The sequence below is a fragment of the Sitodiplosis mosellana genome, unplaced genomic scaffold (genome assembly GCF_009176505.1).
Source record: "Sitodiplosis mosellana isolate CC-2019 unplaced genomic scaffold, AAFC_SMos_1.0 Smas_scaffold_11, whole genome shotgun sequence".
In the NCBI taxonomy this organism is placed as follows: Eukaryota; Metazoa; Arthropoda; class Insecta; order Diptera; family Cecidomyiidae; genus Sitodiplosis; species Sitodiplosis mosellana.
In genome coordinates, this window is record NW_022595253.1 from 740,588 (window position 1) to 761,197 (window position 20,610).

General features: G+C 35.7%; 5 protein-coding genes and 1 long non-coding RNA gene across 8 annotated transcripts; 2 read left to right on the top strand and 4 right to left on the bottom strand.

Annotated features, from left to right (window-relative positions):
• Positions 1–563: 563 nt before the first annotated feature.
• On the bottom strand, positions 564–1,559 carry LOC129567398 (uncharacterized). The gene is made up of 5 exons (XM_055444258.1): positions 1,371–1,559; positions 1,081–1,284; positions 964–1,008; positions 870–896; positions 564–796 (listed from the first exon to the last, which is right to left on the bottom strand). Exons 1-5 carry the CDS (start codon positions 1,469–1,471, stop codon positions 775–777), a joined length of 399 nt encoding a protein of 132 aa, XP_055300233.1. The 5' UTR covers positions 1,472–1,559; the 3' UTR covers positions 564–774.
• Positions 1,560–1,715: 156 nt separating this feature from the next.
• LOC129567399 (uncharacterized) lies at positions 1,716–3,031 on the bottom strand. The gene is made up of 4 exons (XM_055444259.1): positions 2,616–3,031; positions 2,523–2,541; positions 2,360–2,431; positions 1,716–2,262 (listed from the first exon to the last, which is right to left on the bottom strand). Exons 1-4 carry the CDS (start codon positions 2,932–2,934, stop codon positions 2,187–2,189), a joined length of 486 nt encoding a protein of 161 aa, XP_055300234.1. The 5' UTR covers positions 2,935–3,031; the 3' UTR covers positions 1,716–2,186.
• An 816-nt stretch (positions 3,032–3,847) lies between these two features.
• Positions 3,848–4,629, bottom strand: LOC129567401 (uncharacterized). Its single transcript, XR_008687852.1, has 3 exons — positions 4,448–4,629; positions 4,342–4,383; positions 3,848–4,271 (listed from the first exon to the last, which is right to left on the bottom strand). It is a non-coding gene; the product is annotated as an uncharacterized LOC129567401 (long non-coding RNA).
• Positions 4,630–6,282: 1,653 nt separating this feature from the next.
• On the top strand, positions 6,283–8,985 carry LOC129567403 (serine palmitoyltransferase 1). Its single transcript, XM_055444263.1, has 8 exons — positions 6,283–6,483; positions 6,547–6,648; positions 6,745–7,009; positions 7,127–7,259; positions 7,372–7,699; positions 7,766–8,001; positions 8,153–8,282; positions 8,369–8,985. Exons 1-8 carry the CDS (start codon positions 6,376–6,378, stop codon positions 8,540–8,542), a joined length of 1,476 nt encoding a protein of 491 aa, XP_055300238.1. The 5' UTR covers positions 6,283–6,375; the 3' UTR covers positions 8,543–8,985.
• A 785-nt stretch (positions 8,986–9,770) lies between these two features.
• Positions 9,771–19,270, top strand: LOC129567405 (uncharacterized). Of its 3 annotated transcripts, none has more exons than XM_055444265.1 (8): positions 9,771–9,997; positions 10,451–10,605; positions 15,909–15,986; positions 17,635–17,801; positions 17,877–18,062; positions 18,211–18,357; positions 18,584–18,730; positions 18,885–19,270. In XM_055444265.1, the coding sequence occupies exons 2-8, from the start codon at positions 10,530–10,532 to the stop codon at positions 18,966–18,968; spliced, it is 885 nt and encodes a 294-aa protein (XP_055300240.1). In that variant the 5' UTR covers positions 9,771–9,997; positions 10,451–10,529; the 3' UTR covers positions 18,969–19,270. The 3 variants fall into 3 exon arrangements, with proteins under 3 accessions (XP_055300240.1, XP_055300241.1, XP_055300242.1); XM_055444266.1 differs by having other exon boundaries at positions 9,795–9,891; XM_055444267.1 differs by lacking the exon at positions 18,584–18,730 and having other exon boundaries at positions 9,795–9,997.
• LOC129567404 (lipase 3-like) lies at positions 10,664–12,741 on the bottom strand. The gene is made up of 4 exons (XM_055444264.1): positions 12,411–12,741; positions 12,193–12,341; positions 11,887–12,054; positions 10,664–11,805 (listed from the first exon to the last, which is right to left on the bottom strand). Exons 1-4 carry the CDS (start codon positions 12,721–12,723, stop codon positions 11,416–11,418), a joined length of 1,020 nt encoding a protein of 339 aa, XP_055300239.1. The 5' UTR covers positions 12,724–12,741; the 3' UTR covers positions 10,664–11,415.
• Positions 19,271–20,610: the final 1,340 nt, after the last annotated feature.

The window sequence follows — 20,610 nt, forward strand, 5'->3', positions numbered from 1 at the left end:
ATTCACCGCAATTAACGTCAAAAACAAAAACGAAATATATTCCATTTGTCTTCTGCAAACAGAGACTGAAGTATTTTGTCAAAAAAATCAATTAAGCCCACATTAAGCAGAGAATAAAGAAATATTTAAACAGCTGCTGCGAGCGTATCACAATTTTGATGGTAGAAAATGTTTTGAACGCAAAAATGAGAAATGAATTTTGAACAGAAACAATGGCAGATTGAAGGGAAAATTTCGATTTTGTTTCCTCATAATAATTCAATAACTAACGAAAAGTCTATAGAATAAGTTGGACAAATACATTTCATTCAATTTACGCACGGAGTCAATTATTCAAGAATTTTTTTTTTCGGCTGAAATTCTGAATGGCATGCTAAAATCAATTGGTGTCCAAAATCGTTTCCTTCAATCACATTTTCCAATGAAGAGCGATTTCCATCGAAACGTTTAACAACTGCATTTTTGTACCGCGTTCATGCGTAATTCAATCCCATTGAAACGATGGAACGGAATTTCAATTTGCTGTGATATTCTGTGAAACAATGTGAACAATTTCATTTTATTTGACTTCAACTTTTTTATTCAACATATATTTTAATTCATAAATAATTTTTCAACCGTTGATCGATTTAAATGATAAATATTTTCGCAAAATTTTATCACAATAAATATGTGCATGAATGCATAAATATAAATGTGCGCCGATAACCAGTATTATCTGCTTCACCAGTGCACCAATTACTATGATGTATATTCGATATGATTTGTATCTTTTTATTTCTCTGCAGCAGGAGCTCTGAAAAATGGAACGGATAAAAAATGGTCAATAAATTTGAGTAGCAGATAAAGTAATGAAAAAAAAAACTTACGGTGTTGCCGCACCACCCGCAGGTGCCCTGAAAATCAAATAGAAAATATGGTCAATCATTTTTAGTAACAGATTCAATAATGAGTTAGACTTACTGTGTCGCTGCACCAGCATCGGCTGGAGGTCGATTGTTATAATTCCTGAAAATCAAATATGCACATTAAGAAATATTCAATTGGAAAAAAACTGAAACCATAAGAAAAATAACTAACAAGAAACCCGTGTTAATGGCTCCGGAACCGAGTACACCGGAGATGAAGTTACCAAATGCATTGAAAATGCCAGATACAATTGCATCGAATGCTGATCCTTGTCCATTTCCAAAATTCGCTAGCCCAGCGCCAAGATTATCGGCCATTCCAACGATCCCACTTCGAGGCATGGAATTCATTAGCAATGACAACGGCAAGTTGTTACTGCAATAATAATGAAAGGAAATAAAAACAAATAATTAAACAAAAAATCACGTTTCTTCTAAGAAACACAGTTCTTGATATCTTACGGTTGCGCTCCAGGAGCCGCAGCTGCTGGTGCTTGGGGTAGTGGTATTGCAAGTACCAGAGTGTCTGTTATGACCAGTATCACAAGAATTAAATGCTTCATCTCTTTCAATGATAATCTAATCTCTTCTTTAATTAGAACTTAATTCAATCTGCCTAGAATCGAAGCGAATCTTTTCAATCGACTGTGATTTTGCAACTGTTGATTGTACACTTTCTCGGCCACTGCTTTTATACTGTACGATCGGGCGGAAAAATATTTACGCTTGACCTTCCGAAAGACCATTAGTACCACACATCTGGCCATTTTCCAAAATAACAACTTTATTATCGAATTGTAACTGGCTCTGACTCAATTGAGTCAATTGTTTACAACAAATAGCAAACTATTGCGTTGCGGAAACAAATTGATTGTGTCACATGGGTTAGTCAATGAATACTATACAAATCCCTCGGTCGACGAACTGTCGAAGAATTTCATTGAACAATTTCAAGAATGAAATAAAACTAGCGCATCACGAATATTTTTGTTTACAAATAAAATGAAACAGATTTTGTTTAATGTCACTCTTGTTTGTTCTGAACAAAAATTGAGCGATTACTAACAAGGACAAAACTGTGCAGGATCAATAGAGACTATCTGAAAATTGTCTATTAATTCAGAATGAGATTTTATACACATCTAGTGGTTTAAACACATTGGACATATTCAACGTTGGTCATCTAAAAGTTTAATTTCGAATTTCTTCATAACATTTTTTTTCGCTATTTAAATTTAAATCAGTTTCTTTCCTTGTTCACTCCAAATCTACCAGCTTCTAAGTAGTTTGTGTTCCAGTTTGTGACGGCTGAGCAGTCTGTGTTGGACTTGACGTTGGAGTGTTGCTATTTGATCTGAAATATTGCAAGCATTTTTTTTTTATATTTCAATAGAAACGCACCAATTTCAAATTCTTCAGAAAATAATCGAATAAAAACGAACATCAATTACCCGATTGGAACGGAATATGTATAAGCATTCGTATTCATTCCACCCATTCCTAATAAACCACTAACAAGCGTACTGCGTGTAAAAAAGAAATTAAAAATGACATTTCATTATGATCATCATTATGATCGGATTGCAACAACCGAGCTCTAAATGATAATCGTACCTGACGCCAAGACCGACCTCTGAAATGAAAATTGCCTTAAATTAACATGGTTCGTTGATTATTATTCGAATTCAAACGAGAGAAAAAACTAACTTCCGAGTAACGAAGACACTGCACTTCCAATTCCTCTTCCTGCATCAACGATGCCTGATCCAAAGAAATCGAATGTCGCTGGTAGTCCCACATCAAATGGATTCGTTGCAATACCACTTGAAGTAACAATCTGGTTGGGAGTAAAGTTGGCCGTAAGCAACGACTGTTGTATTCCTCCCGGTAAAGGTATATTCCCAATATATTGGATCCCAGAGGGCATTTGTGGAAGTTGTGAATACGATATCTGAGCCACTGGTACACCAAAAACAAACCGACACAGAATATTCCAAGATAAAACGATAAATGGCCACCACATCATTTTGATATTGATTTTTTTTAATGGGTCTGCCTATTTAACTTTTTTAGCTTGCACTTTTCGATGATAATGCGTTGTATTCCTGATTTCCTGTATTCCCGACGAGAGCTCAACTAAATTACCATTTGGCAATCAACACTTATTTATACCGTTGTACATTGGGAACGAATATTTGTAAACACATAAATGAAATATGAAATTCGACAAATTTTCAACGAATACATTTTAATATTAATTTCTATTCCAGCAAACTTTGTCTGTTTCAACAAATGTTCTTGTTTTGTACCGCCAGGGTAATGTTCTTAGATTTCCATATTCAAGTGAACGAGTATGTGACGTCAATTCATAGCGCACAAGGACAAATGACAGAACATTTTGCGTAATTTATTGTAATTTTATTCGCTATTCATCACGAATTTATGACATATTTATGGCATTCATGCCAGAAAGATTTTTCGGGTAAGAAATAAAACAATGAGAGAATTTTGTCATGATGCGATGTTGAGATGCTTCAAACAATTCCACTTGGTATATTATCTTCATTGTGCGAAGCACTTCCAAGTATCTAACAAAGCATTTTTAATCAATAATAAAGGCGACTCATTCGTATTCGGATACATGGCTACGCTCTCTTTTTTAATCTAGAGAGAATCGTTACAAAGTATATTCAAGCTATAAGTTTAGTCAGTTATGTGATGTTCTTCTTCAAACTACTTGAATTGAATTCTGAAACATGAAAAATAATTTTGAGATTGTGTCATTATGTGATTTGTGTTATCAGAAAGAAAGTTGCTGACATGTTGTTTATTTTTTATTTTTATTTGTTTATAATGGTAAAAGAAACAGGACAAAGTTTGTAACAAAGAAAAAGAAAGTCTTTCTGTATGCAAAATTCTATTTTCATCTACGTGTGCTGTACAGTAAAAAACGACAATATTTATTGAAGTAAAATCAGCATACTAATCTAACAATTTGGTTTCATTGGGCTAAAAAAAACCAGTGATTACATTCAACTGACATAATAATTGGACAAAACAAAAGAATCTTTTGGCATGATGGTCACAAAATCAAAATAGCTGCAGCCAATTAGGAGATAACGCGTCGTAACAGATATTATGTGAGCTGGATGAATTCACTGAAAAAAAACTGCAATTGCCATTAGCTGGCGAATCAAACATGGTGAAATGGCACTCACTCCGACCGCATCATTTTTAATTTCGCCGTAAAGATTGGATTGCTCTTAAATGACTTTGAATTGCCTCGTAAAGAGTATTTGTCAAAGTTACACAAGTTGAGTAACATCGATTGTATTTGACAATTGGACAATGTTATTGAATTGCCTGTAAATAAAATGTTTGTATTGAAAAATACTCAGGAAGGAATACTTAAACGTTAAAAAAATCTACTAACCTGCTGCTGCTTCAGTGCAATTACTTCTCGCGTTCGTGCAATCTGGCGAAACAAAAAAAAATGTGTAGATGGAATGAATTTTACTGTTTAAGCATATAATGCTTACTATTGAAACAATTGTTCACTATAGAGGCAAATTTCTCTCCAAAGGGTGCACAGTGAAGTAGCGTTGCCAAAGCCAAAATCAGAACGAACACTTTTATGAACATTTTAGAGCTCCTTTATTTACAGGCAAATTATTCTTTTTTGGGCTGGTAAGTGAAAAAACACGCACAACGATGTTCAAAGTATGAGATGAAGCTCGTTTTTGAAATCGTTGCTACAACCTCGCCATATATATACCCATATTTCAGTTATCAATTCTATGTGTTTAATACTGACCTTCGACTCATCCTAAAAAGGTCAGAGACAAAAGTCTTTCACTTGTGCGTTATTCGATGAAGTCTGATTGATCTGATTGATTAGTTCGGGGATTAAATAGAACTATCTGTTTGTTGCACGATGAATCATTCAGCTTTCTTCACAACATCAAGAGCTTTGCACAATGCAGATGAATCACTCATCTGAATGTTCAAATGCATACGCAAACGATTTTTTTTCTTCAAATGACTTTCAATTGACCATTTTGTGCTAACGTAAGGATGTTTAATGTTTTTTTTAAATTCAAAATTTTATTCGCATTTCTTTCCTTATATAAAACAATATTATGGTCATGAAGTGCAATGCATAGGTACAGTCTATAAATAACAATGATGATATAAATAAGTGTGGATGGCGAGAAATCGACCGAATGAAGGAAATGAATGAGTGTTTCGGTATGCATCTGATCCAAGAGATCACAATGATAAACATGCATAAGTATATCTTTCACTTTTTTTCCGCTGGGGCAGGAGCAGCACCAGCCGCAGCTGGTTTTACCCTTTAAAATGATAAACAAAACAAATTGTACATACGGTGAAATAAAAAAAAAGAATTTTAAAAATGGTCACATACGTAGTAACTGCACCACTGTCTGCAGGTGGTCGATTGTTGTAATTCAAGAATCCTGTATTGATGACTCCCGATCCAAATATACCACTGAATAAGTTGCCAAATGCATTGAAGACACTCGAAACGAGAGCATCGAATGCTGAACCTTGGCCATTTCCAAAATTCGCTAGTCCAGCGCCAATATTATCGGCCAATCCAACAATTCCACTTTTGGGCATACCGTTTAATAGCAACTGCGTCGGTGGCCTGCAATGGGAATTTTAAACATGTTTTTTTTTTTAAATTCTAAATGAAGATCTTCTATTTTCATTGTTTTCTCAGTCCTCTAAATTTCAAATTTGTGTTCACTTCTTTGTGGGATTTAAAAAAAAATCGTTTTGTTCTTACGCTCCTCCTCCTGCTTGAGCTTGAGGCTTTGGTATCGGTTTAGCAGGCACCAAACCGAAAATCATAATCAATGCTGCCAAAATAATTAACTTCATTTCTTTTCTCTTCTCTTTTTGTGAATCGATTAAATTGATTATCAACTGATAACTAACATGCTAATCAGATCATAATCTCTTTTATAGGCGAATAAGATAAATAAAGAAGCTTGTACTAGCCTTGTACAAGAGCATTTTGAATTGAAGAACATTATTATGCTAATATTTACGCATTCAAAATTTAATCTGTGTTACGTTTTGTTTATTTGTTTGTTGACATAATTACGAAAAGCTTGTTTGTCTACTGATTGTTTTACATTGCGGCGAATGAACTTGATGAGAAAAAAAATATGGTCAAACATAAATCCCATGTGAATAAACTGAAAATTTGAACGAAACCTGTTGCTTGAAGCTCAAAAATGCGTTTATTTTTCATTTAAATCGCTTGCCATTCGAATAAATTCACCAGACGTGTGAATCCAGCTTAAGTGTCACTTTCTTTGCGGCATTCAGATAAAAAAAAAGTAAGGTTATGTCAATTATTGAACATTTGCTGGACGTCAAACACACAGTTGATTCATCGTTTATTGTCCACTGGAGAAACGCATAGAAATAGTGTTTGATGATTTTAACTGCGGCCGAGCGAATAAAAAATAATAATTTTATTGCAATCATGACAGAATCAACGACCGCATGCTTTTTCGCCAAAGTGCTGTATTCATTAACCAAGGTAATGCATATAATTTAATTGGTGTTTGAAGCAAGGTGGTTTTCAATTGTTTTCATTTCACAGAATTCAACGTTTGTGATAAGTACGGAGATTGCATTCGTCATTGGTTTGCTGTCCATTTTGTATTTGTATCGCAGCAAAAATCGAAAACAACTCACTGAAGAGGTAAGAAACATTACATAAATGCCGAATTATAATAAACCACTTAAAAGAGTTAAAGAACGTTGGATACGGAATTATCGAAATTGATTGTTTCTACAGCAAAAGCAGTCAATAATCCAAAATTGGACTCCAGAAGAGCTGATTGAAGATGTTCCGGAAAATCACCCAGTATTAACCAACAAACGCATTGTTACGACAACAACAGGCAAACAAATCACAATAAATGGTCATCATTGCTTGAATTTGGCCACACACAACTATTTGGGCTTACTCAATTTACCGGACATCAAGGAAAGTGCCATTGAGGCTATTCGAAAGTATGGAGTTGGCTCATGTGGACCACGCGGATTTTATGGAACAATTGGTAAGAATAAATGGCTATTCGAATGAGTAGTGAAACAGTGTTGATATATCTCTCATCCAATCGATTGTCCTTTGATTTTTTAATTCGGATTTTTTTTTTTGGTAAACTCAATGGCAGATGTTCATTTGGAACTTGAAGAACGATTGGCAAAATTCATGCATATGGAAGAGTCGGTTGTCTATTCTTACGGATTTTCAACAGCGGCTAGTGCTATTGGAGCCTATTGCAAACGAGGCGATTTAGTTTTTGTGTAAGTGATACTTTTCAAAATGAACGTTATCAGCTGTCTCAGCTCTCCTTTGTCGACTAAAAAAATGAATAGATTCCAAAGAGTTCACCACCAATTTTCTCCTCCATTCCAGTGATGAGTGTGTGCATTTTTCAATTCAAAAAGGGCTTGATGCATCACGCAGTAAAATTTCCTATTTCAAACACAATGACGTTGCCGACCTGGAACGACTGCTGAAAGAACAAGATGCCATCGATCGCAAAAATCCATCGAAAGCATCGAAAATTCGTCGCTTCATTATTGTCGAAGCCATTTACATGAACACAGGTGAAATGTGCCCATTGCGAGAAATCATTGAGCTGCGAAAACGTTACAAGCTTCGATTGATTCTGGACGAGAGCGTCTCATTTGGTGCATTGGGAAATCATGGCCGTGGAATAACCGAACACCTCAATGTTAATGTAAGCATTTCAACCATGAAACTATGGGTAAAAACCAAATTCTAATTCGACTCATTGATATTGAAGCATGATGAAGTGGATTTGATTTGTTCAACGTTAGAAAATGCAGTCGGTTCGATTGGTGGATTTTGTGTTGGCACCACATTCATTGTTGAGCATCAGCGCTTGTCTGGTCTTGGATACTGTTTTTCAGCATCAACACCACCGCTGCTCGCACAAGCAGCCATCGCAGCACTGGATCATTTCGAAAATGAACCGGAAATGTTCAAAGAATTGAATGACAAGTGCCGAAAGTTGAATGCGTAAGTAACGAATTTTTGCCAAATTTTCGGAATTTCTTCGAAGATAAATTGATTCAATAGGAATATCATTCATCAACATCAAAAAATCTATAAATCTTTCTGCATACAGAAAAAAATTCTATTTTTAAAATAAAATCTCTTGTTTCTACAGAAAATTGCAAAACTTGACACGGTTCACATTCAGAGGGCACGAACTTTCGCCAATCAAACATTTGTATTTGAAAAATGTTGACGAAGAGCGAACAGAAAAGGTGGAAATTTTAGAGAAAATTGTTGATAAGGTAAGAATGAAATTGTTCAATTGATTCAAATTATGCCATTCTCAACGAGAATTTCTCATCATGTTCAATTTTTGTATCCATTTCAGTGCATCGAACTGAATTTGGCGATCATTAACGCATCCTACTTGGAACAAGTAGAGAGATACTGCCCGGAGCCAAGCCTTCGAGTGGTTGCCAATAGACTTCTGACAGATGAAGACATCCAATTTGCGTTTGATACCATTGAAAAGGTCTCAGCAGACGTGCTATCGAAATTGTAATGTCGAAATTCAGTCACATCACATCATGAAATTCGATTGCGATATGAAATTCCAACCGTTTGATGAAGTGAAAAAAAGGAAATTTAGTTTAGAAACTGTTTCTATTTGTATTACTATGCCATTTAGAGAAATAACACAAGAATTATGTGCACCAAGTTCTAGGGGATAGACAAGGTTTATTAGCACACAAGTGTTGTACGTCTCGTTTGCTCGTTTCTATCGCTGAAAGCGAGGTCGTGTCTTACCCTCAGATTAAATCGGTAGAAGAATATTTCTATCAAATTAAATTTCACGCAAAAAGTATCATTCTTACAGCTTTCATCCTAGCTTATGATTCATAAAAATAAATGTTGTTTTTAAGATAAATTTTATGAGTTATTTATGAATACATAAGAAAGCAAATAAATATAAAGGCACCGTAAAACGGCGATATAAATATTGAATTTGATTTTTTTTCCTTCCATCGACGCAGTTCATGGGGTATTCACATAGAGTCCATTCATGTTTTTGTGTAATAAATTCAATATATCAAGAGCATCAACCTGTACAAGAGACGTTACGAGTGTTGTGCGTGAACAATTGGTATTGCGGTTGATGGACACTAGAGACAATCATGTGGCAAACAAAGTGCTCACTTTTTATCCATTGGAGGCTGAATATGCGAACAAATGAAACACACATAGTGTGAGCTAGAAAAAGGGAGAGATATGGAGTATGGCTATATTTTCTCTGCGAACAGTTATTGATTAGGTTATTTTTTGCTCTCTGTTGTGTTGTATGTGAGTCGCATTTTTCACCCTTGTTCGATGGCTCAGCAAAAACCTACGAATCGAAGTGTGGTGTTGTTTGCTGCTGCTGCTGCTGTTTCATTTCAATGACCATTATGAAATTATCCATGCGACTGAAGAGCGATGAAAACGTAACAAAAGCGAACAAAGTGTTTTGTGCCAACGGCCAAAACTTAAAGCCAAGTGCATTTCACAGCTTTGCTTCATAGCACTATTCATGCGGACTAGAGATGGATTGTGTGTATTTGTCGGCGTTTCCTTCACAACAAAGAGCTCCTTTTTTGTATTGCCTGACCATGCGATGCTCTGCACATTTCCACTTGTTCGCGATACCCGCCCATGCGCATGTCCATTGTACGAACAGAACCGAATCGAATGCGTAGGGAAGAAATCGACGAAATTTTTCCGCTTTCGTGGTTTTATAGAACCAACTGTTAGTTACTCTTCAGCCATTTTCAGACAGATGGTTTTCATTGCTTTTCAAGCCAAGTACAAAACACTTTTTTTTCTACGTCGCGGTTGAATATTCGACTTCGAAATTTTAATTGCTATCGCCTATTTGTGAGTTAAATTCGTATAATTAAATTTTCATTTTCAATTCAAACAACGAGTTTGACCGAGTGTGTTCAAATCGTAAAGTGAAATTCCAAATTTTCGGTGTTTAAGGGTAATTTTAGTCATGTCTATATACAAACAGTGTACATAAAAGAGCCTCCAACTTGACGACAACGTTGAACAACGACAACGACGACGACATAGACAGCACAAGAATAAGTAGCAAACGAAACGTATGAAAAAAAGGAAAGACGCGATTTTCTTTTTCTCGGTTCGTTCGTCACTCCGTGTGCTTCATTCAATTCAGATACCAATTTCAGATTCAGTTGTACACTCTGCCCCGCCCTTACTAAAAGCAACAATCTATTTCTGCTTCATTTCTACACGTTCAAACCAAACGATAGGCTCTCGTTCTGCAGCGCCTTCGCTCTATACACCATTAAAACAAAGCGGAAATCAAACCATTTAATTCCGATTTCTTTCCCATTCATTGATTTCCGTAAAATTGCAGTAGAACAATCGAATTAGAGCAAATTTTTTTTTGTTTTGTTTTTCATTTGTTCAGTTGGTGAAATCCGTGTCCGTGTGCAATACTAAACATATAGATCAAGCATTGTTGGAGAAAAAAAAATTGGATCGACAAAATGCTCATTGGATTAGTTCGTGATTCAGTTTTACAATGTTTCTGCCATACGTGCCGAGTTCCTGGTTTGCCGGCAGGTAAGTTCATTCACACACAAATATTCTCATTATTCCCATTGACTGAAGTGTAATCTCAATGCTCACGGCATTCAGAATCGAAAAAATCAAGCGAAAAGAAGCAGCAACAACAACGATTTCAATCGATACGAATTCATTCGATTTTATACTGTGTTCGCGAAATCAAGAGTCATATTCTTTCGGTTTAGTAAAAGAAAAGAAAAGCAAATAGCTAGCAAACAGTTTTGAAAACAACAACAGCAAAAAACGAAAGGAAATTGAATTTTTCATTTTATTTGCTCGTAATTTACGTCACCAATATACATCCACAGTGTAGCATTGAATGTTGCGCTTCTACTTTAATACAATACAACTAGCAACGAGTATATGTACAGTGCTCAAATACTATGGGTACCCATATACGATGACTCATTTGCCTCCCTCCACCGTCACACCATCTCTCTCGTTCGTTCGTTCGTCGGCTCGCATACACTTTATATAAAATGTTTCATTTGGAGACATTTTTCTTCTTCGATTTCGTTCGCAAAGAAGTCAAATATTTGGAAAATGATTCACAAAGAAGAAAAGGATTCAAGTAAAAGATTTTCGATAATAGTAATAATATACTCAGACTACATTGAAATGAATGAAAAGGGGGAGAAGATGTGAAATGGGAAAAAAAGGGGAGGAAATATGGTATGAGCCGGAAAACATAAAATTTCGAGTTCAAAAGCCATTCTAAATGAATGATGTATGAGATATGCAATGCCACAGTCACATTCAAGTAAATGGCAAATTGGTACCATCGCTTCCGTTCATTCGTTATCAATGTCATTTCGGTTTTTCCATCGATTTCATCCAGTCAATGATGTAATCGTACACGAGCTCTTTTGCATCGCTAGCCCACACAAAATCGATATGATTGAATATGTCATCGTCGACGCGACGAATTTCAACGACATTTGGCAATTCGGATGGCAATCGCCGTATATCTTCAGCCGCAACGGTTGTATCCTGATCGGCATACATAATGGCCACTTTTGCGGTGCAACTCTTTAAATTATAATCGGGTGGCACGGCACGGCGATAGATCCGTAGATTACCATGCAAACCGTAGTCATAGTGACGAAAATGATGGCTATGAATCAATTGACCGTAATGAAAGAGTTGTTTCGTCGATGCACCGGCCGGTGCATGAGCGTCTATGATTGGAATATACGACTAAAAGTAACAAAAAAAAAAATTACAACCATTATTTCATATTACACTCGAAAAATGCACATATAATTTCGTGCTACATACTCGATTCACATGCTCCGTTATATTTCCAACTAATGGAGAAAAATTGTTATTACATAGTTGTGTTTTTCGCAATGCTTCAATATAACACAGTACACTGTTCTGGGTTTGCACCAATAAATCATTTGCTTGCCTCGAAAACTCATAAAAACCAACCCAATCCGATATCATCTGAATTGGAAATCAAATTTAATATAGAAACAGTGTAACTAAAATAAAACACAATAACTCACGCCACACACACACACACACTCACAAAATAAAAAAGAAGATTACTCAGAATTTCCAACGAAAATGAGTTTTACTTACTTCAATTGAGCTCAAATATCGAACGTTCAGCTGTAGTAGTTCGTTATCCACATGTCCCATAAAGACTGGCGGAGCCAATGCAGTCATAAGAAGAACTTTTTCATTGTAATCAGGTCTCTCCGATGTCATAACGAAGAACGATGTCGCGCCTTGAGAATGCCCAATGTAAAAATTTATTATTATAAATTAACGAGATTACATAAATAAATAAAATAAACCTTGAGAATGCCCAATTACATGGCATTGCGAGTGATTCGATTCTTTCAACACATAATCAATAGTCGCTGGCAAGTCATATCGTCCAATTTCATGCCATGAGAAATTCCAATACTTTTTACGCTCATCTCGTTTGCCATTTCGATGATATTTTACATGACGCCGCGAATAATCGTTCCCACGAGCATTATTTAACCAGACATCATAGCCCGAGTCATAGAGAATATAACCTGAAAATAGTAAAATGTTCAATTTCCGTTGTTTAATGCTCATTTCGCACATAAATTCTGATCTTTTCACTATAACATGGACCATGTTACATGGTTCATAATTTAAGCCACAATGTGTGGATGCCACACATGTACTAACTGCTACAAAGTTTACACATTTTTCGGTGCAAGCGAAACATAGTGTTCCGTATCGAGGTCATTATTTATCCAAAATGAAACGTTCGAAAAAAAAACATCAAGCCACACTTTACCCAAAGCTCTGCCAGGTCCTAACATCACCCATGTTGCACTCGAGTCAAGCATTCCGTGGTTTAGTATCACCGGTTGTTTTCCGGGCGAAGCAATTCGATGCACCTGCAAAATGTACCCATCTTCCGTTTTGATATTATGCACTTCGCTGGGATAGCCATACGCTGCAATCAGTTCGGGCTGTAACCGTCAATATATCACATTCAATTAAATATTAATCTCAAATATGACGTAAACTCCATTCACAGTTGCTGTGAAACTTTAAAATCTTAATAAAACTTAACTATTCCGCTTGAAACTTTGAAACCAAAAACAACAAAATTTATAATGAAAGCTCGTTCAAGGTTTTGAATCGCGCAATTTAGAAGAGAAAGTTATTGGAATATTTACAGTAGATAGTTTGGCATCACGTTTCACATCAAGATCAGCAATAATTTCGTTAAAGAACAACAAAAACACAACGATCAAATAAATAAATGAATACATGTTGACGCCGTGCAGTGCAGAAACATTTTGCAAGCAAAGCTAACAGTTAAATGAACCTGATCAGACTCAATGAATCCAATTTTATTTCGAAAAAGTAGCTGATTACATTCATCAAATCTCCGTTGAGAGAATAGCGTCGATATTTATACATACAACAGCACACGATTCTCGTCTGGGATCTTATAGAATCTAATTTGATTATTATCTCAATTGAACAACGTGACATAGAATTGTATAGAAATAAATAAGCGATATATGTTAAGAGTGCCATGCCGACGCTAGTGAAAGATAAAACAGCAATGGAACAACGGAAAAAAACAATGCGGTCTAAATGATACACACGCGATGAGATCGCGATATTTGTTGTCAGTGAACATGCAAATCTTAATGTTAATTCGTTTTGATTTCACAGTACGTTCTCGGTTCATTGTGTTTTGGGTTATTAGACGCTATTTTATGCATTCATTCGAGACAGAAAACAAGCAAATCAGTTAAAGTTGTCAATGACATTTTGTGCATTCTAGCAGCACCGCTACTCTAAACGACGAACATTAAGATTGTTCTTGAATCTTGATTGCAATGCAGTCAAAATTATACGTCAATTTCAGTAATGCTCACTGTTCAGTGAGACATTGTAATGCTCGGCTGAGATAACAGATAAATGCTATGGAGATATTGTTTAATGTGAATCAAGACCGAGGGGCAAACCACTCAAAAGTAATACTGTGTATTAGTATTATTTTAAGTAATAATAATGTAAATATTACCTTGTATTACTTTAGTATTACTTTTTTCAAACAATAGTATTATTTTTAAAAGGTGTATTACTTCATCAAAAGTAATACCACTTTTACCTAGTATTACTTCGTATTACTTCGCAGGTATTATGTATTACTTTTGAGTGGATTGCCCCTTGATCAAGACTGTTATCGACTGTCTCATTTCATCGTATTATTAGACGTTAATAAAATACGACGGCTTATGGTGACGACACAAATTTCAACCTTAAACTTCATATCGACTGGGTGACACAAATGAATATTTAATACACTTATTTTTTCCATAAACGAGCAATGAAAAAAAAACACGGGCTCCAAAAAACGTGTGAAGGCTTTATACCATTTGTGCTTTTTGCAATAATATGGAGCCGCTATGATTATTTACCAATCAAAAGTACTGAAATACAGTGTATTTGAGTACGTACCTTCTCCACTAATGCTTGAAAGCACAATGGTATAAAAATCTGCAAGAATTTACGCCTCGTTCTTTGAATAATTCTTAACGACGCAACCCCAATCGATTTTTAACACTTAATTACACATGTGTACGCGTGCTGTTTTCTCTTTTTTTCTCGGATTTCCATGTTTTTGTTTTTGCGTCGTGTTTTTCATTTCATTTTTTTCATTCTCGCCACCACAAAATTTCCATCCGAATAAGTGGAATTAAATTACACTTAGGCGTCCTCTTTCCCGACCACGCGCAATATAAAGCGGAAAAAAATGAGTGAAGAAAAACCACTTACAATTACATGCTATCACAAGAAGGAGGTTTACTTTCCAACAGCAACCGCATTACACGTTCATTCGGCGATCGTTTTTTTTCATGTGAATTGCTTTTTGATTGGTAATAAAACATGAATAAGAAGGAGAAGAAGAAAAAACAAAGGCGAATTACCATTAAAGTGATTTCTGTATTTGCAAAGCGAACAAATGAAAATCGATTTGAATCGACTCATTCACCAAAAATGCCGTGGCATTTCTAGTCCCATCGTTATTGTTCCAAATCAGCTACTACGATTATTTATCGTGCTTCAATCTGAGCGTGTTTAAACGTAATCTTAGACCTTGACCACGAATCATCATATCGAGATTTTTCGATATTCGATGCGCAAACAGATAACGATATACACATAAATCAGAGGAAAAAAGAACCAAAAACGAGTCACTGCAATGTTTCATTTTGTAGTGGTGGAATCTGAATGAACTCGTATTCGAACGAAACAATTTGTTTCGATGTCATCATAAGTCAAAAGTTCGCAATATATACACAGCCATTTAGTGACATTTTTCGTATGACTCACCCATTTAGGATTTGTGGCGACAATAAATGGCTGCCCACACCAACCAACAAACACACATTCCATTTGTTTCCACCAGTTTCCACATTTTGGACTTTGTTTTCTTTATTCTTTTCTATTAATACAGCCATGGTGTCAAAAGGTGGATGAAACCGTTTGATTAATTGTATACAGACATTTCCGAAAACATGGAAATTACACGAAGATTAATACTGAATTGTGATTTCGATTCTATTCACTAGCAAATTATTCGATTTATTTATAAACTGTGAATTTGATGCAAATAGTGTATTATTGATTTATTGCTCATTGATTTTGATACAGACACAATGATTTTTGCGCATATTTTGCATTTCGCTTTTGAATGTTTGCAAATTTCGTTGAAGAATTAAATGAATATTCGCCTCTTTTTCACATCAATTTCTAAGTCTAATTGTATTTTTTTTTTCTATTTTCAGCTGGCGGCATCCGTGCAATGTCGGCAAAAACATTGCGAACGAAACAACCGAAGATGTCAAACCGACAAAAGTTCATTTGTAAGTAAACGAGTTGTCGCACGCATTTTTCATCTTAATTGAAATGTTGACAGAAAACATTAATTTCGTTAGTATTTGCGTTATTTGGCGATAATAATAGTACGAGACACATTTCTTGCATGTTTCATTCAAAATTATTGATTTTGCTATCCGGTGGGAAAAATGCATTGTCTATCTTGGGTTTAAAAATGTGTGTTGCTTCAGAAAAAAAAAAACAGTGTCTGTCCCTTTAATTATAAATTGTATAGAAATTTGACGACAAATGCCAAGTTTAATGCATACAACGGTTGAATATGTGAAATGGTGTGCTTTGCATCAGCATTGAGCCGCGTGCTTTTGCTTTAATCGTTCCATGCAAGCATGGAAAAGCGGAAAATCTAAGCCAAGTTATAAGCATTTGGCGAAAGCGTTGTCAGTCCGTTTGGCAACGGGTGTTCGTTGTTCGTTAGCAGGCAATTGCCATATATATCAGCATGAAAAAAAAGATGATTCATCGAAAGGTGGTGCAACACACAGTAGTTGTTGAGCGATGAAACACTAATGGCCACCAGAGTTAAATTTATACACACGCATCGAAGAGACGGATTACAAGTGCCATAACAATAAAAATCCAGAACTGCCAGTCAGAACGAACAACGAAAAAAAAGAGCAGCAAACGGTGTATCCATGCAGTGTGACAATGGTGGTGTTGGTGGTGGTGGTGGTGATGGTGCGCGCATAGCATCAGTTGTTGGGTAAAAATAGGGTTTGCGTGACGAGACACTGCGGCTAGACTTCATTTCTATATCATAAAACATAGCGAACAACAACAAAAGTACAATCAGCGTGTGCCTTGTGAATATATACACGGCGCTCGCTTTGGTTTTACCAGAATATTAAATTTCAATGTTCGATTTCTCTTGTAGCATTTTCCCATTTATTTGGTTTCCAATTGAAAAACCGCACACAATGTGCACGACTCCTTCGGGGATTTCGAATTGTAATTGAATTTCAAGTTTTGCTCTTTGTCGTTCGCTCTGGAATGGTGCAAATATCAACAATTCATACATATGATGAAGTTTTATGTGATCTAATAAAACTTTATGGTCAAAATGCTGACTAATCGATGAACGCGTTCCGGTAAAGTTTTCATGCAATACATTCATGAACCGAACTTCCTCATCACTTTAACTCGTTTATTTTCGACCGAATATTTATGTGTTTTGAGGAGCCACACAGTTTTTCTTCTTTGTTCTTCTTCTTGTACGTCTCCTTTGCGGTCGCTTGCGATTTATTCGGCAAAATGTTTTGGACGTGCAAATAAAATAGAGAAAAAGAGAGAGAGAGCCGTTTGCATGATAAACGCACGAACAATGCCAATGCCTTGGAGTAAATGGTAGTACCGTTGAGAATGCAAACGTTGGCTTTTCGTGTCTAGATTTGCACATTTCACCTGATGATTAATTCAATGCAGCGTCCATATGCATATTATGTAAATGTGTTTGTGGAATAATTCAGAAAAAAACGGCTGATTTACTTTTTTCCAGTCAGTCGAAATGTAGTGGAACAAACTCCTTTGTTGCTTTGTCTAGTTTTTGCCAAATGTACAATGTGCTGATTTCATTTTAATGGTTTCGACATTTTCTCTTTGGTTTGCCATTTTATTTAGCCACTGAAATCCGTTGCCAAGAGAAGTCAAAGGGCGGTCTTTGCTACGAAGTGATTCTCGGTCAACCCGTCGCTATTCCGAAACAAATCAAAAGCGCACCAGCAACCAAGATTGTGTCGGCCGCTGAAATTGAACGCAAACTCTCTGAAGCTGAAAAACGACGTCTGGTAAGCGAAATATGGCCCGGAGTAAACCGAGGCTGAGAACTTTTTTCCGAAATTGTAATTCATTTCCGAATTCAGGAATTGGAAGCAAAGCGAAGCGCTGATTGGTTGGCCAAGAAGAACCGAATCGAAGAGGCTTCGCGCAAGAAGATCGAAATGGACAAGGTATTCGCCAATCATGCTCGCGAAAGTTTGAACGCCAAAATGGACAACTACGGGGAGAACCGTGAAGCTATCATGGCCGACATGAAAGACAAGCTTAAGGTTTGAACACTTGAAAGCATTTTGGCACTCGGCCAATTCCGAAATTTATTCAAAATTGCACACAACTCATCAAGGCGACGACCTTTTTAAATCAAATGAAATTGACGTATTGAACACGTGGTGTTTTTTTTTTTCTTCTCTTCATCAGAGTCAATTCCAGGAGATTGAAAAAACTCGTTCATCGATGGAACAACAAAAGAGCATTGAGCGCGTTGCAATAGATAAAAAGTTGAAAACTGCCGCCGAAATGCGAGATGAAAATATCAAGAAAATGTTGGAACGCCTCAAGGAGCATGTATGTACAGCAGTAAATTTAGGCCGATGCATATTTTTTGAACTTTGAAATGAAAATTATGTTATTTTTGAAATGTTTTCTATATTTTTACCATTTTTTTTTTTTTTTTGGAACATTCACATCTGCCAAATCGGACACAATCTACAACATACAAAAAAAATACACAAACACACAAAAATCAATACATAATCCCTTCGCCCCTTCCTCAACTAAAACATTTATGTAGAACAAATTGGCGTCTAGAGCTAAAGCTGATGCTCGTCAAAATCAACGAGCGATGGAAAAATTGCACATTTTCGAAAATAAATTATTCCTTGCTGAACAAAATCGGGAAAAAGAAATACAGAAAAAACTCGACACCATACGCCGACACGTGGGTTTCTTTCTCTTTCATTTTGTTGATTTGTATTTTTGTTCATGATTTTTTCTTCTTCGTATTTTCTATTTCCATTCGATTCGATTTTGTTTTTCCATTTTTTTTGCACACGAATGCCCGATATTCAATTTTTGTTTGTGCGCATTTTCAGGATCGTCATGCTGAAATTGTTCGCCAAAAAGCGTTGAGCGGTAAAAGCGAACAAAACGAGCCAGTTGCTGTTGCATGCGGTTAAATGACATTGAATCTATGCTTCACGCTCGGAAGCGGTAAGCCGTAGTCTCAAACATCTATACTCCAGTTTAAAAAAAACGCGGTGGAAACGAACATTGCCCAACAATTTGGCAAATATACAACACAAATTTTATATTTATTCTCCAATATTCGTAAAATCCTTGCTTCTGAACGAAAGCTCAACCAAAAAAAAAGAACATTTACTCATGTAATCAAATATGACAAAAAAAGAAGAAAATGATTTTCGTTTCATTTTGTTTTTTAATTGCTATAAACTCAAGCTTTATACACGTCAAGTCTCAAAGTTCAATTTGCGATGGTCTTATGTAATCCATAGGGTAAAAACAGTTCATTTAAGATTCGGGATTTGCGAACGTTTATACACGATATGATATGTCAGATTTTGATAGCGAACAAAAGTGCGAAAATTACTCGAATAATAAATCAAATCGCCTTTCAAGTGAACAACCAAATACGGGCATAAATTTTGTGTTACACGTTCCACAAACCATTACATAATCTATATATTCTTCGCTCTATTTCCATCTCTGCGTATATTCTCCCCTCAAAACAAAACAGAAAAAAACCTATACCTAAATATACCATAATCTCAACTCGCTAAATATACCAAAGCGTTGTACTTTTTGATCCCTTACTCGTTGCGATTTTGTGTCTGTTACAAAATACATTGCATCAACTGTACGATTTAACTTGTTACTGATAAAAAAAAAAAGTGGTGAACCAAAAATGGAAACTGTATTTTGCGCGCTTAAAGTACAAACGGAAACGAAAAATGCAAATGCACCAGAAGCGGGTTTTGCATCAACAATTTGCATATCGATTCAGAAAGAAAATCCACACGTGGATGAAATCGTAGTTTATGTAGTTTGAGTCAGTTAGCTAGTCGTTCAACAAATTGTAGCCATTTAGAGACACAAAATAAACGCCTCCGTTCGACGCAAAGCGAAAATAGTTGGCAAAATCATCGGCTTGTTTCGATTGCGTCGAATAATTGCCACCTCCTCGCTCGTATTAACCCATTGTTGAGAATATTCCAAATTTTAAATGTTTTGAGCAAAATCTATTTATCCAGATGAGAAATAAAATGAACACCTCAGGTGCTTACCGATTCACTTATCACGTATCGCAAATCATTTTATGCCCGATGAATACTACAACAGATATGTAACACTTGCGCAAATATTTATGACCAATCTATATGCTTACACTATATACTTCGATATCATAGACACTTTAAACAGTTCTAGTGAAGAAGAAAAAAATAGACAAATTCATTGATACGTAAATGCGACACAAATTTTGACATAGTTTCACACCCACAGAAAAATGACACAATCACAGCCAATGATTCTTCCGTTAAATAAAATTAATTGCTCAAAATCAATTAAAATTTCACTTTCATCAGAGACACATTTTTTTCTCGATTGCTTCACACCCAATTTTCCTTTCTACACTTTCGAAGAAGACTTTCAAAGAAGAAATAATTATGTACCATCCAGGATTGGCCATCTCTTTTGAATTTAAATGAATTAACTGAGATTCGATACGATATGATTGCAAAAAAATTGATAAAATTAAAAATGGTCCATTTTTGAACAGAATTTTCCAAAATTTAATAAAAA